Below are 14,972 nucleotides of genomic sequence, written 5' to 3'. Positions count from 1 at the left end.
TGCACCGCGACAAGAGAAAAAATATCGAGCGAGGGGTGGCGGGAGCGTCACGCCTCGCCACGCGCATGCCTGCGTTGGTGGGAAAGCGCGCGCTCAAGAGCATGATCCGCTGATGTCGTTGTTGCTCGAATCAAATATTCCCACCTTTTCTCCTTGTCGTCTCTCGTGTCTCTTCTTTGGGGATGGAGTATTTTCAGCACGCCGTGGTTTTCGCCGACAATGATGTCTTGCGATCAAGCGCATGCTTTGATGCCGGCGAGAGTTGGCGCCAATACATCGGCGTCCGCATGAGACGATCCGGAATAGCGGACGGCGTGCAGTTGCTGCCTTCTCTCTCCCCCTCACCTTTAGTGAACAAAAAAAAGCCGGGTGTAGATGAATGTCCTGCCGCTGTGGTGAGTCGATGCCGCAGCGAGGCGCACGAGGACACGAAGAGAGCTTGTTTCCTCGTTCTCCAACGCGTCCACTTCCTGGCACAGAGCATGTGGTGAACTCCACACCACTCCCGCCCTGTCTCACGGGGGCACATCACGTGGTGCAATGCGGCAGCAGACACACACGCGTTGCAGCAACGCGCCGACTCAGTTAGCTGAGCGCGGCCCCTGCCTCAAGCTCTGCCCACCCACCCTCTGCGCAGGTCGCCTCACAGCCGCTCTCACATCATGCCGGTCAACACCTGGTAAGGCTTCTCCCCCGGGGTGGCCCAGGCTCCCCACACCACTGGGCAGCGAGGAAAAGGTGAGAGATGCGCTCGAGTCACGCTGACATTGTGCCTGTCACAGGGATAGCACAGATGTGTTCACTGACGCCGGTCGCTCTGGCTTCCCTACGCCGTCGGTACTTGACCACCGACACCACAAGAAGTGGTTCGGCATTGGGCAGAGAAGGGGTGGGCGGGGTGGGCTGCTCGGCTCTTCCCACACAGACAGCGGAGTACTGAACAACGAGAGATAGCACGCACAGAGGCGTCGGCCTCACCCTGGCATCGGGGATGGAGGGAGAGAGAGCGTGCGAGCAAAAAAAAAAAAGAAAAAGGGATTGAAGGGACATCAAGCGCCTCACACATCACCAATGGGACGGGCGGAACAACAGCAGTGAGTGTGTGTGTGTGTCTGTGAGGGAGAGCACAAACATGGCAGAAAACAAAGCAGACGGAGTCGAGCGCCACGCACGACAGGGACAAGATGGATGCATTGAAGAGGGGTCCTCTGGTCCGTCTCTCTCCTCGCTCCTTCTCCAGCCAACAGCCAGGGCATGTCCTCGTTGACGGCAACTCGCGCATTCATGTTCTGTCGGACAGCTTTCTGGAGGTTGAATAAAAACAAACAGAAATACGGCAGAGGAGAAGACAGCAGGGAGAACGTCAGAGATGAACAACGAGAGAGGGAGAAGCACACGAATACAGCGCAGAGAAAGTTCCTCACAGAACAGATAAAGCACTTTACATACAACAATGGCGACGGCTACACCACTACAGGGGTGGGGAAGGGATTGTAGAGCGGAAGAAAGCACACACACAAACAAGCAGTGAATGGTTCAGTGAAAGATGGGAGGGAGTGACGGCGATGCCACTCGGCGCCCATGAAGAAAGTAAGCCACCTTTTCCCGGTTCAAGTCGCCCACGCAAACGAGACAGACGCGAAGGCATACGAGGAAAGGGATGAGGGCAGGACGAGATGCGCCCAAGCGGCGCGCATAAGACAACGAGAGAGAGAGAGGTATAAATCCGTCAGAAACACCAAACGCCGCCAGCCCGAGGAAAATAAAGAGGAAACAGCGAAGCCGCAAAGACGGAGAAGTCGTGCACGTCGTCTTCAATCAACCGCTTCCGTCTTCTTGGTTCGCGGCGACGTACACGTGCGGTTGCACCAGTTGGAGGACCCCCACCCCGACCTCCACGCTTTCCAGCCGTCCATTACTCTTCATTCCGTGATCGGCCTACAGGGTCGACAAAACGGCCTGCAAAAACTCTTCCTTGAGGCTGACATTCACGCCGCCCTCGATGATGTCGGGTCCGACCTTCAGCACAGCCTCCTGGAAAAAGAACGGCAGCTTCAGCGGGGACGCACTGTTGGCCAGCGGTGCGGCGAAGTCGTTCCACACTTTGGTGATGAGTTTCTCCAGGTCTTTCGTGCTGACATCACCAATGTTAGACGCCATCACCTTCACAGCAACGTCGCGCACCGGAAGTAGCTCGTAGCTGATCGAGTGACCTGTGCTGGCACTGATGTTGCGGACACCGGATGCGGCGGAGCACCCGATCGCCAGCACTGGAAATGCTTTACGGTGGTACTGGGAAGAGATCCTCTTTTTCCTTTCAAAGAACCGGTAGGCGGCGGAGAAGCCTGCCCTCGGTCTGAGCTGCTTTTCTGTAATGAGAGAAGATAAGGCCGAGGAATGCTCGGAGGAGTTTGGCTGCACATAGACCCCGAGAATGAGGTCGTGGACATCCACTGAGACTTCACCGTCGCGCAGCACATCGATTATAGGTGCCTTTGTTGCCTGTGCGAGAGTGTACAATCTGCATCCCGGGCACGCACGGTACACCTCAGGGAAAAGATCCGCTAACAACGAGGTGTTCCACATCGCTGATAGGTGCTTCTCCACCTGCAGACGCTGCGCCTGTACCGCATTGTAGAGAACGTTGTTCACGCTCGTCGCGGTGGTGCGTGCGGCAATGTCGCGAGACACAAGTTCAGGCACGGTTGACGCGGTAGGCGTCGACGCGCAGCCGAAATCGAGCGGGTTCAAGTCCAGCGTCACAGCCATCGCGTTGGCTGTCATCACGGGCGGGGTGATGGCGCGGATGCCAAACCTCGCAAAGGCATCGTTGAGTCGATCAGCTGCCTTCCGCGGCATCTCTTCATCCAACATTCGCTTTACTTTTGAGACCACGAAAACGTCGAGCTCACCAGTAAACAGCTCCACCACTTTTTGCGCTAAACTGCATGTCTCGCTGTCCAACTCGTGGTGGACGTCCACCTGACCCCAGTCAAGCGCCAGACGCGGGAAGGTCACGTTCCACCGTTCCTCTGGTAGAAGCGTGAGACGCATCACCGCATCCACAGCGGTTTCCTTCAGTGACGCCCAGAAGGTCCCACTGCACCTCACGCCCATGTAATGAAAAATGAAGCGCGACTTGTTCACCTTGAGACCGAGTCCCGTGCCGCGTATCATCATGCTTTGCGCGTCTGGCACGCCTGTGCTGACGGTGAGAGAACCGAGCTTGAAATGCTGCAGCACCATCTTGTCCACCCAGACGTGGTTCACCTCCTGCTGGGGGACGATAAGGGTGTTGCTATCATTTTGGATCATGGGAATGACAGCAGCTTTGATAAAGGTGTTCATGAAGGTCGACGTGACCGCCACAGAGACGTTGGCGGAACGACAGCCGATGGCGCCCTTGTCGGCCGTGGCGCGAATATCCGTCAGGCAACCGCCGTGCGTGCTTTGCGTTCCGCGGAAGCAAAGCCAGCTGGCGGACAGGAATACAAGCCACAGCACGCACAGCGAGCGCTTGTGGGCCCAGGCGGCGCGGCCGCCTCGCTTTCCGTAAGACTTCATGGCTGCAAACGCAGCAGACATACAAGATGAAAAGCAGAAAAACGGTGGGGGGATGAACGTCTCTCAGAGAGGGCGGCAAGGGTACAGCGCGACGCGGGAGAGACAGCGCAACAGGTCGTCCCAGGACGGAGGACAAAAGGAAAGACACGGAGGGCTGCAGTTGCGTATGCGCTGGTTCGATGCGGTAGCGTTCGGTTGCAGGAAAGCAAAACCATGTGAGGGTGAGGGGCAACAAAAATAATAGAGAGACGTCTGTAGAGCCAGAGAAGGGAGACGCAAAGCTGTGCGCAGGCACGTGTGACCGGCAGCAGCGAGAAGGGAGCACTATATGCAGGGTACGGCTGCTGTGAGGAAGCGGCACCAGTGGCCACCAAGTAGAAGAGCGATGAGACAGGATGGTATAGGTGGAGGGTGCCAGAGAGAGAGAGAAGGCGGGCGAGGGCGGGAGGGCAACGAGTTGCAAGAGATCCCCGTCCTGCAAGCACACGGCATGGCCTTCTCGCATTACTTTCCCGTCCCCGACCCCCACCGCACTGAGGGCTATGCGTTGCTCTGCAGCCAGCACATTGGCAAGAGCGAGTGCGGAAAGCACATGGGCTGCGCGTTCCCGCCTGTCCGTCGGTGGCAGCTGCTTCAGGTGAGTCGTGTCTCATGGCTGTCGTACAAACAACAAAACAGAGTGCAGCCGCACACTCGTTCTCCAGGCGTTCACGGCTGCCACCGGTACCAACAACGAAGAAAATACTTAAGGAGAAAACGCCGCCGTCTCTGACGCAAGCCCACATCGAGCCCAGGGACACACAAAAAGGACAAGAGTGGCGCTTGACGTCGAAAAATCTTAGCAGAAAAGAAGCGCACTGCAGCCGCTAACATACGTCGCGGACATCGCGCAGCGCCGCGTACATCGTTTTTTTTTTTTGGGAGAAGGGAGGGAGTGTGCTCCAGAGTGATCGAGAGTCCCGCTGAGCGCACTTGAACGTTTCGTCTGTTTCCGTTACAGGGGCCGTAGCGGATTGACGGATCCGTAGCTGCGCATCGCCATCGGCACGCATGACACGGATGCTGCAGTGCCCCGTGGGGCCACGGCGGTGGATGACGGCAGCAGCGGCGGTGTATAACAAAGGCAAAGACACCGCAACGTATCAGCCCCCCCAACCAGCTCCCTCATCTCCGCCCGCTGAAGCATCGAGACACCGTCCTCCTTGAGAATGTCCTCCATGCGGAACTCGACCAGCTGCAGTGCAGCATCATCTCGGACGAGCAGCTCTAGCGACGGAAGAGCTGAAGACGGCAGAGCAGTGGTGCGACTTGTTGTCGCGTCCCTTAATGTGTTTTTAGGCGAACGCGTGTGCCGCTGCGCACGGCAGTCCTCTTCGGCCGACTGCTCACAAGTGCTTGCCGCGAATGAGGTACGTGCTTCTCTCTCGTACTGGAGCGACAGTCGCTCCAACAACTCCTTCAGCACCAACAGCGACTCGTCTGCGGCATTTGGTTGCAGGTAGTCTTCGAGCAGCACGCACAGCGAGGGCTGCGGGAGGGCGGAGATGGGGTTGTTCTCCACCATAAGAAGGCGGTCCAGAGGACGACCGAGCTGCCTCAGGTCCTTCACACACGTGTTGGCACCGCGGTACCAGCGCTTGTGTCGGCTAATGATGTGATGGAACCACTGCCGTCGGCCGCAGGCTTGCCCGATGGCGTGAAGAATGGGATTCACGTAGTGCGCCGTACCAGCAGTCCACACAATGATCTCAACAGGGAGCCGGTGAAGTGACCGCAGGAGCTCGCCAACGTGGGGGCGCAGATGGATGGGGCCGTAGCGGGCCCCGACCAGCGTCTCGTCTAGATCAAACACGACAGTGAACCACGGTAGCTGCCTTCGTCCATCGTTTCTATCATCGGTGGCTTTCACCGAGACGGCGGAGAGAGGGGGCACAAGCCAGCGCCGCTCACCGCTTGCCATCGCCCGTCGCTGCTTGCGGGTGCCGCGCCGCTGCGCGGCCCCACCGGTCACCACTGCCTCCCTCACATTAGTGTCCAAGTCGCTCAGCATGGTGGTGCTTGAACTCGCTGTCGGCCGTGCAGCGTTCGAGAGCGACGAGCAGCTTTCCGACTTCTTCGCCATCCGTCGGCGGTTAGGCTTCGTGGTGCGTCGCCACGCGCGTGCTTGGTGAGCATCCCTCGGCCGTGCAGGTATTAAACCGCCCATAAAAACCGCCCCGAAGCCGAGGATGTCCTCCACGTCGGCGTCGCCGTCGGATGTGTCCTCGGAGTCAAGCAAGAAGTCCTGCATCTGCTCATTGACGAGGTCGTACTCGGAGTATTCGGAGTCGCTGCCGGAGACGCCCTCACAGTTTATGTATGCGGTTGTCGTGTAGGCTGTGACGGAGTACGAGGTGGAGATCGCCGCGTCGTTGGCAGCGGCGTCGGGGTTGCTAGGCAGGAGGCACTGCGCGGCGTGAGAAGCACGCAAGGGACGGCGTGGAAAGCAGTTTCGGCTGTGTCGCGCTTGATGGAGGTCAGTGAGCCGGGCGGCGTTGCGCGAGTGCCGCAGCGTCCGGTGTGGCGACCGCTGTGGGCGACTAAAGCTCATCGTGGTGGTCACCAGGTCCTGTCTTTGCTTGAGAATGCCCCTGCCCTTTGTGCGGTTCCCCGCACACTCCCTTCTCTCTTCTGTGCTTCCGCCAACGCGTGCGAGAGAGCGGGTGCGAAGGTGGTTTTGGCGCCCTCAGCGGCGGCGTTCCAGCGCCGCGCTCATTCACCTGGAAAAAGAGGGAGCCGAGCCGGCGTGGAGGCGGTCGAATACCGGCACGCCGTTCCACCCCCTCCCTGTGCGCGTGTGAGTGTCGGTGTCTCTACTTCACTGTGCTGCACGCTCGGCGAAGGCAGAGCTTACACGAAGATAAAGCGCGAAGAGCGAGACGTCCGCTTTCGCTCAGACAAGGTAGATATATAAGGAGGTGAAGAAGTCGATGCCGATGTGCCATGCATGTGTGTGTGTGTGTGTGTGTGCTGTGAACTTGCAGGAGAGGCGATGGCAACGTAGGTCGACGCAGCCTTCTCCACCGACACTGGTACTTCGGCGCGCGACACCTACCGCGAAGCGAGAGAGAGGGCGCAATACAGAAATGAGTTCAAGAGGTGTCACGCACGAACCAGCAATGAGCGAATTGTGGATAACACAACACCAAAGGGATGGAAATGGTGGGGGAAGAGGGCGGGCGTAGAGCGAAGAGCACGGTGCCAGTGGGTGCACCCACCCTCATAGAGAGGGAGAGATGCGCGCCGGCCGTCCTCCTGGCCCACCCACCGCTCGACCGCGCCTCATTCACCCACTCTTGCAGCCACGGAAGCAGATGTTCATCCGCCAGTGCAACCCACGTCCCAGCGCCGCGGGGAAAGTCGCCGCTTCCGAAGTCGTGGTGGCCTCAGGCACATCGAAGTACACCTCCGCGCACCGTTGAAGCGCTTTGAGACGGGCATGAAAGTTACTCTCGGCAACAGCGAACAAGACGCGAGATGGATGAGAGACAGCATCTTGAACGAGAAGAACGAAAGGAATCGACAAACAGCAAAACAACAACAACGAAAAAAAAAACACGTTGCACACACAACACCGTAGACGCGATGCCGAAGAGGAGACATTAAACCGCAGTCTACGCCATACCGAATAAGAAATAGTCCCTCATCCCCGGGTGCCGTGAGGGGGTGAGAGGGGAGAGGAGCATGTGACCGCCTGGCCGGCACACGTAGGAAAGAAAACAGACCACAAGCAGCGACGACTGGCAGCTGTGCCAGTGCGCATCATCCGTCCAAAGAATAGATGCACACGCGCACTGACCGGTGCATTCCGAAAGAGTCAGCCACACTCCTCTGCTTGCTTGTTTTGGAACGCGCTACTTGGTGAAGATGCCCTCCTCCTCCAGTTCACGTTGTCGGATGCGCTCATTACGCGCTTCGATCTTCTTCTGGTCCTCGGTGGCCAGATCGTACGGATTGCCACGGAGTCGATACCGTGGGTTGACGGCGTTCATCTTGCACAGCGTCCAGTTGCGACGCTCGAGAAAGCAGTCGTTCGCCCCGATGCAGTCCTCCACACTTTCCTTCTCCTGGAAGCACTTGGTCATGACGACGCACTCGATGAGCGCATTCTTTGGCCGCCAGCAGATGCTCTTGTGCTCTTTTTCCATTTCGTCCACTGCCTTGCGCGTGCATGCGCGCAGCCTCACACCTGCTGATGTATGTTCGCAGGCACCCAAACAATCGGGTCCACGGAGCTACGTGCTGCGGGCGACCTCAGCAATACAAGCGTGCCAAGGAAGCAAGAGGTGCAACCAATGCACGCACGCTGCGTCCGTCCAGCATGAATGGCAGAGAGGAGATGGAGCGGTGTAGACATTGTTGCATTGGCGACACGCGGGCGCGTGCATCATGTGCAGTTTGGCATCGCATAAAGAGACGGAGGGGTGTGAGAGAGAGAGAGAGACAAGCACCGACGACGAAGCGACGGCCATGTGCGCCACAGCGCTGGGCCGCAAGGGCACCGAGGGCGATTTGGGGCGATGCCAGTCGCGCCCTCCGTCTACCCTCCCCCTTCGGCTCTCCTCTGCCACCCGCAGTCTTCTCTCGCCCCATCTCCTCATCGACTCTCCGAGTCACGGTCGCTGTCTTCGGCAACCATTGAGGCAGCGACGAAGGACATGCAAGCAACACTTGCGACCCCGCGTTTGGTGAACACCGACGCGTGCTCCTGGAAAGCGAGCACTCGTCGATCCGGCTCAGCGAGGCGAATCTCTCGGCGTGTGTGGCGCGTTCATCTTTGCATTCCTTACTATCCTCTTGCGCGCGAGCCACACATCTGCGTCCTTGAGCATGCATGCGCAGAGCCGCCAATTGAGAAACATGAAGTGTAAGAAACGAGTTTGCCGAGTGCCCGGCACAACGCCACTAACCATACGTGCAAGGTCTCAGCGTCGATGCACCCGACTGACGTATTCATCCTTCCCATGGCGCACGCACGGAGGAGTGCGTAGTCAAGCGCGTTTCCATCATTTCGGCGCGGCCGACACGCCGGCGGCCGCCGTGGTTGACTCAGGCACGAGCACCTCGACTGGCGCTTTAGGGAAGCGCACACGCACCGTCGTCTCGACGCCAAGGGTGGAGTAAACGTCGATGGAGCCGCCCCACATGCCCATGTACACCTTCGACGTGGGCAGCCCGACACCGAAGCCGCCCAGATGGCTTTCGTAGTGCTCACTCGTCGTCCAGCCGAACTTCCAGATATTCTTGAAGTGCTGTGGGTGAATTCCACCGGCTTGGTCAACGAACTCCACCACCACCCACGTATCGTCGCTGGCGTATCGGACGAGCACGTCAATATCAGGCCTCAACTTGAGTGTTGCTGCACAGGCGTTCTTGAGCACCTCGCGGAAGATGTACGTCAGGTGGCCTTCCACCGAGTAGATGCCCCGTGACGGGGCTGGGGTCGGGCGAGTCTCCGGCAAATCTGCCGGGCACGAGAGGGGCGATGTAGAGGAGCTCACCAACGTGCCACAGGGGACGCGGGTGAGGATACGTTTGTCCTCCTCCAGATGAATCTCTAGCGAGAGCACGCTGCCGTTGTCGACGAGGCTCGAGAAAATTTCAACAACGGCGATGCCGGCGCGCTGCAGCACTTCCACCACGTCTGTGTCGGATGAGATGACCTGCTGCGTGTCGGCCGGATGAGTCAAGTACAGAAGGTGTTCGTGAAGGACGCGCCACGCGACTCGACGGCGGCAAAAACGAATGAACCACCCGTTCAACTCGTCGGAGCGGATAGCCGCCTCGTTCACCATGACGTCCAGCAGCGACTGACACGGTCGCAGGACTTTGAGCGCGAGAGTGAGAGGCATGGTCGCCTTTCCCCGATCCCAGGTGGAGAAGGCAGCCTCTATCTCATCACGCGTCATGGCAGGGTTTGACAGTAACCCGAGAGGACGAAAAGTGCTAGGCGCTGACGTCGAGGTTGAGGAGGGGGCGCCGGCGGAGATGGTGTCGTCCTCGGCGTCGCGAGGTGCACAACTGCTGACGCTGTCACTGCTGGAGTAGGTCTGCACGGGCTCGTAAATGAGGCTGTCGTTGTCCGTGTTTCGGAGACGCGGAAACAGGGAGGGTGAGCTGCCGTACTCGTGCCGCTCAAAGCAGATTTCGGCCGAGCTGTCGAAAATCCCTTGTCGAGGGCACTGTTCCAGGCCGCGGTGGAGCGCGACGCAGTAGTTAAACTCGCGGAGGACATATGATTTGACCCACCAGAGCCGATCCACGTTTGGCTTGCGCATTGTTTTCTGGATGATGGGGTCGGAGAACGATTGGTAGCACCTCGAGGTGCGGATGGCCATCTCTCGCACAATCTGATGCACAACGCCGTTCTCTACCGGCTGGGCAGGTAGCTTACTCAAAGCCGGCAGATCTAACGGGGTTTGCGGGACTGCCAGGTAATGCTGCAGCGCCGTGGAGTGGCAGTGGGGCCTGCGGCTGAAGGACATGGCAAAGCTCCGCATGGGAAGCGACATCGACCACGAAAAGCGCCGAGGCGCGGCACACCCCCTCTGAGGATCTGACGGAGGAAGACGCGCCCCGCCCCTCTCTTCTCGCTCTGAGCACGGCAATCCGTCGAAGCGCGTCACCACAACTTTCGCGTTGCAGGGAGAGCGCGGAACTAGGTGGGAAGGGCCCAGAAAAAGCCAAGCAAGCAAACATGAACGGGGAGTTGAGCACGGCGAAGGAAAGAGAGCGACAAAGGTGAGCGCGGCCCGCCACTGCAGTGCGAGAGGCGGCGGGGTGTGTGCGCTACCTGTTCGATAGCAGCGATGATGCGCGTCTCAGGGATTCGATCAGGGCAGCACAAAGAAAAACAGAGAAAGAGAGAGAGAGAGCGCGGCAGTGCTCCAACGAAGAGCACTTGGCAGACGACCAACAGAGAGACTCTTCTCGATACAGCGAAGGCTAACAGACAACCAACACCAAATGAGGGAGGGGGTCAAGTGCCCGCGCGCGGCTTCGTCAACACTCAGTCTCTCTCAGATGAACGCGCTTCGACGAATTCGGGGCCACGGACTCTCGCAGGGCGGCGCGAGCGCAGTCACTCTTCGCTCTCGTCCCACTGTCTCGTACTTGCCAAAGGGGGTAGCAGCAGTGATGTCTCGAGCGGACACCCATACACAGGACTAGCGCACACCCACGCACCCGTTCCGCAAAGCTCGCGTGCGCGGTTCGTGTGCGTACGGAACTTGAAAGAGTACGAATGGAAATTGGCGACGAATGGAGACGGATAGCGCCGCCGACGACCTGTCGCCCCTCCTCTTTGCCCGCTCTGAGAGTGTCTGCTGCTGGAGTGCATGCGCATGCGGCCGCGGGTGATTCCATCGGCAGTGCCGTTTCAACCGCGACGGTTGCCGCGACGAGGAATCACAGAAGAGGGCCATTGATGTGAGAGGCAGCCAGTACAGAAACGGAGAGAGCACCGATGCAGTGAAGCGTGCGTGTGTGCGTGAGAGAGCGTCGGTCTGGAGGATTGGAAAAGAGGCAGATGTGCCGGCATGCGCATGCCTCACCGGCAGCTGTCGACATCGGCGCATAGGTGACTGGTGAATCCCCCACAGGCGCAAGACACCAACGCGACGGGGACCTGCAATTGGCTTGAAGAGGGATACAAAACGATCCGTGCAAGATTCCACAAAACGCTCTCAGGCGGACTTGAGCGCGGCAAAGGAGAGGAGGAAACCCTCCACGCCCTCCCCCAGTCCGATCAGGAGGCCGAGATGCCCTCTGCAACATATTCTTCTCATAAGAAGGCAGGCTGCATCAGCACCCGCCGAGCGTATTCCCTACGAATAGTGCGCTCTGAGCGCCACAATAGACCTCCCCAGCTCCGAGAGCAGCCAAATGGCTCTTTCTCTTCGCACGCCGTGCCCCGGTTCTCTGCCATGCAGTGTGTGAGGTCGAACGCCACGCCAGCCCCCGGCCAGCCACAGGCCTCAATCCTGTCGTGCAAAGCAGCCCTAGACGCGCACCTTACAGCAATGCGCCCCATCCGTCATGAGGAGCACGGCCTCTGCCTCTCAAACGCTGCCCGCCCTACGGGGTCACCTCGCAGCCGCTACCATCATGCCAGAGGCCCGTCTGGCGCACACCCCTCGGGGTGGCTCAGGCTCCCCTACAGCCGTAGGGCAATGTGAGCGCCGGGTGAGAGATGCGCTCAAGTCGCGCGGGCAGCCCGCCTACTGTACAATATGTACAAGCACGTTCACGGTTGCAGGTCTCTCCTGACGCAACGTCATCCATCACCTGAGCACCAGCATCGGTCGCGGTGACTCACTCGGATCCCACCACGTCCTAGGTGCTGGGCCCTGGACACCACCAGAGGGAGGCTCGGCATCGGGCAGAGATGCAGCAGACTGCTCGGCCCCTCCCCACACAGAGTGTGTGGGGGGGGGGGGCATCAGTCCCTGAACCCACCTGCGGCGAGGTGTCGCCCGTTATGAGGAGGCAACAAGCAGTAGCCACGCGAAAATTGTGAGACGGCTCCACCGTGGAACTCTGGCCCCAACACGCTAGCAGAGAGCGAACTCATGTTGTTCTCCTGATTTCGTCCACTCGACTGACGTGGGGGCCGCTGCGGCGGCCGCAATCGTGCGTCCGCCATGCTCCTCCCTTCTCTTCGTCTGCTTTACAGGAATCCATGAACCCTTTGGAACATAAAAAATGTGAGCACCGCACCCGGCGTGCGATTGGGGATCTCCTCTTATTGCATCCATCGACCACACGCGTCTGTTTTCATCTCTCTCACTGGCCCACACACATACACACACACGCACGCCATATGCCTACACGCAGACCGGTGCCGAAACAACCTAAAGGCACGCTCTCAAACTTTAACGCATGGCCTCGTACAACGAACAGCTTCGCGTTGCTGCTGTTGGTACGGTAACGTCGAGAAAACAGCCGCAGACGGCACAGTTCATGCCCACTGACCGTGAAGCGCCGCCTTGCATGCAACCTTCTCGCTCTTGTCCACATCTGTCTGAGCACACCGCATTCTCCCGTGGCCACATCCGCTTAGCGAATGCCGTCCCCCTCCCCACGTCCTCCGAAGTCGACACGAGTGGCCGCATCCACGGTAGCCAGAGCACCACAGCACGGAACTGGAGTCGCGAAAAGTGGCGCCAGAGCGGCGCAGATGCAAAGCACAGGGACAGCGTGGACGGGCCGTACGAGCAGAAGGAGTGGAGAGAGCGAGAGACGTGCCAGCCACCAAACACAGGCGAAACACCGACAACAAAACAAACAGAAAGAAACACCGTAAGGACGGATAGTGAGCAGTGCGCCGCAACGGAAGGAGTGTGTGATGACGAAGAACAAGTAAACATGCCAGGTAGCAAGAGTCAGTGGGTCGATTCTGCCACGCTCGAAGAGTCCGACAGGCGGTGCTGTGCGTCGCATTCGTGTGCCCGCCCCCCTCTCTATTCCGCTGCCTTTCGAGTGCATTAGACGCGCGCCCGTACGTCGTCTTCGAGAGCGTCGCAGAAAAGCGAGTCGAAGCGTGTGCCCCATGTGAACTATAGGCCGCTGAAGAGAACCAAACAGTAAGAAAAGCGCTTGACTCACCGGAGGTAGAGATCGAGCTCGTTGGCGCAGCTCGACGACGTCGCGTTGCACAGCAGGTTTAGTTTGGTTAAGCCTTCTCGAATGCTAGACTGCAGGGAGACAAGATCCCGCTCCGCCATGATGTTCTGCGTGCTCAGCACGACGCGCCAGAAGTCCGGCGTACCTTTGTCAGATAGCCAGTGCTGCACACGGACGCGGATGTCGAGTGGGCTGCCGTTGAAGTATACCTGCGAAACACCCTCCACCGTGTACTTGGCGGACTGAATAGTCGATAAACGCGCTGTGCTGGGGCCCAACTGATGAAAACCTGGAAACACCGACTGCAGCTGCGTCACGGTTGTCACGCGGTTCTTCTCCTTCGTGAGCAACGAGCTGTGCTGCAAGTATTTCACTGTGCTGTTCATCAGGGAGGCGGCTTTGATGTTGTACGTCACCCTTTCGTAGTCCACGTTGGCCATCACCTCCATGGAGATGGGCGGATAGGTGCCGCATAGTTTGTCGAAGACGGCGCGAAGCTCGTAGTGATAGTTTGAGCCGTCACTGCGACGCACCACACGGAAGCCACGCCCGGCTATAAGGCCAGTCGTGGTGTCGAGTACGTTCAGCTGTACCATTGTCGGCGCATCGTCATTCTGAGGAGCAAAGTCCAGCCAGCAGCGACGCTTTTCCAGGATCGTCTGCAGCGCTGTCACTATGGCCTCGTGGGTGGAGTCTGGACGGATCATGAAGTCAAACTCGACCTCGTGCGCGCGATCCTGGCACGGGGCCTCGCGGTGCTGAACTGACGAGAAGGTCATTACAAGGGCGATAATCATGACCGAAAACACCAGTACAAAGGTCGCGATGCGCCGCTGCAGCACCGTGGCGTCGCGGTATGCCACGTACTTGTTTGGATCTGCATGATGCCCCATTGCCGATGGAACGTGGTAGTGCTCGAACACCGGAGGGCACAGCGATGATGGGCTGAAGCCGTGCACTAGCACTTAAAACAACGCGCACGTAAGCGAATAAGCATGCGAAAGAAACAGAGACGGCGAAGAGAAAGTGACCGTTCCGGCACACGGCAAGGCGTGAGTTCAACGATACAACGAACAGGTAAGCAGCAGCAGCAGCAGCAAATGGGTGGGTGGAGGTGACGTGGAGAGCAAAAGAGAGAAAAAATATGCAAGACGTAGTGCGTGCCGCACGGGTCACGAGGAGGAGAGAGTGAGAAAGAGCTGCTGATGAGCATTAGAAGGTAGGGGAGGGGGTCGGCCGACGGGATGGGAGGCAAAGCACAGACACAAAACCAACGTGCATTACTGCCAAGACTCGAGAAAGCGCTTCCGTGCGCTTGCATGAAAGTGTCAGTCTGCGCCATGTCTGTTGGCATCGCAATCACTCGAAACAAGGGAGCGGATTGAGTTGGGGGGGGAGTATAATGCAGTGCTAAGAGGAAAGGGTGACGCTTGCGCACACATCACCGCGCGCCCTCTCTCTCGTCTTCCCTTTCGATGAAGACCGGACGGGCAAGTGGTCGCTCGGCTTTCGAGCGTATGCAATTCCTTTCTTTTTTGATGTGCTTCGCTCGATTTCATGTGCGGCATCGTTGTTCAAGGTACATCGCTCTTATAGTAGAGAGACAGAGTAGAAAGAAAAGTCCCCCACCCCCCTCGTCCCTCTCAACAGATACACACACACACACAGATCCACAACGAAGGACCAGCACCGCTGCAGGAGTGCCGTATACCACCACCCGACAGATGCGCCGTCCATGCGGTTCG

The 14,972-nt window shown here is 58.7% G+C and overlaps 5 protein-coding genes across 5 annotated transcripts; all 5 read right to left on the bottom strand.

The window, feature by feature from the left end:
• Positions 1-1,938: 1,938 nt before the first annotated feature.
• Positions 1,939-3,585, bottom strand: LINJ_34_3740 (putative expression site-associated protein 5 (ESAG5); the record flags this gene model as incomplete). Its single annotated transcript, XM_001468694.1, has 1 exon — positions 1,939-3,585. The coding sequence occupies one exon, from the start codon at positions 3,583-3,585 to the stop codon at positions 1,939-1,941; it is 1,647 nt and encodes a 548-aa protein (XP_001468731.1).
• Positions 3,586-4,558: 973 nt separating this feature from the next.
• LINJ_34_3730 (conserved hypothetical protein) lies at positions 4,559-6,154 on the bottom strand (the record flags this gene model as incomplete). Its single annotated transcript, XM_001468693.1, has 1 exon — positions 4,559-6,154. One exon carries the CDS (start codon positions 6,152-6,154, stop codon positions 4,559-4,561), a length of 1,596 nt encoding a protein of 531 aa, XP_001468730.1.
• A 1,303-nt stretch (positions 6,155-7,457) lies between these two features.
• LINJ_34_3720 (conserved hypothetical protein) lies at positions 7,458-7,751 on the bottom strand (the record flags this gene model as incomplete). The annotated part of the gene is made up of 1 exon (XM_001468692.1): positions 7,458-7,751. The coding sequence occupies one exon, from the start codon at positions 7,749-7,751 to the stop codon at positions 7,458-7,460; it is 294 nt and encodes a 97-aa protein (XP_001468729.1).
• Positions 7,752-8,609: 858 nt separating this feature from the next.
• LINJ_34_3710 (conserved hypothetical protein) lies at positions 8,610-10,115 on the bottom strand (the record flags this gene model as incomplete). Its single annotated transcript, XM_001468691.1, has 1 exon — positions 8,610-10,115. One exon carries the CDS (start codon positions 10,113-10,115, stop codon positions 8,610-8,612), a length of 1,506 nt encoding a protein of 501 aa, XP_001468728.1.
• A 3,090-nt stretch (positions 10,116-13,205) lies between these two features.
• LINJ_34_3700 (conserved hypothetical protein) lies at positions 13,206-14,120 on the bottom strand (the record flags this gene model as incomplete). The annotated part of the gene is made up of 1 exon (XM_001468690.1): positions 13,206-14,120. The coding sequence occupies one exon, from the start codon at positions 14,118-14,120 to the stop codon at positions 13,206-13,208; it is 915 nt and encodes a 304-aa protein (XP_001468727.1).
• Between the last annotated feature and the right edge of the window lie 852 nt (positions 14,121-14,972).

Source organism: Leishmania infantum, chromosome 34, assembly GCF_000002875.2.
Source record: "Leishmania infantum JPCM5 genome chromosome 34".
NCBI classification, from domain to species: Eukaryota; Euglenozoa; class Kinetoplastea; order Trypanosomatida; family Trypanosomatidae; genus Leishmania; species Leishmania infantum.
This window is presented reverse-complemented; position numbering and strand designations above follow the sequence as displayed.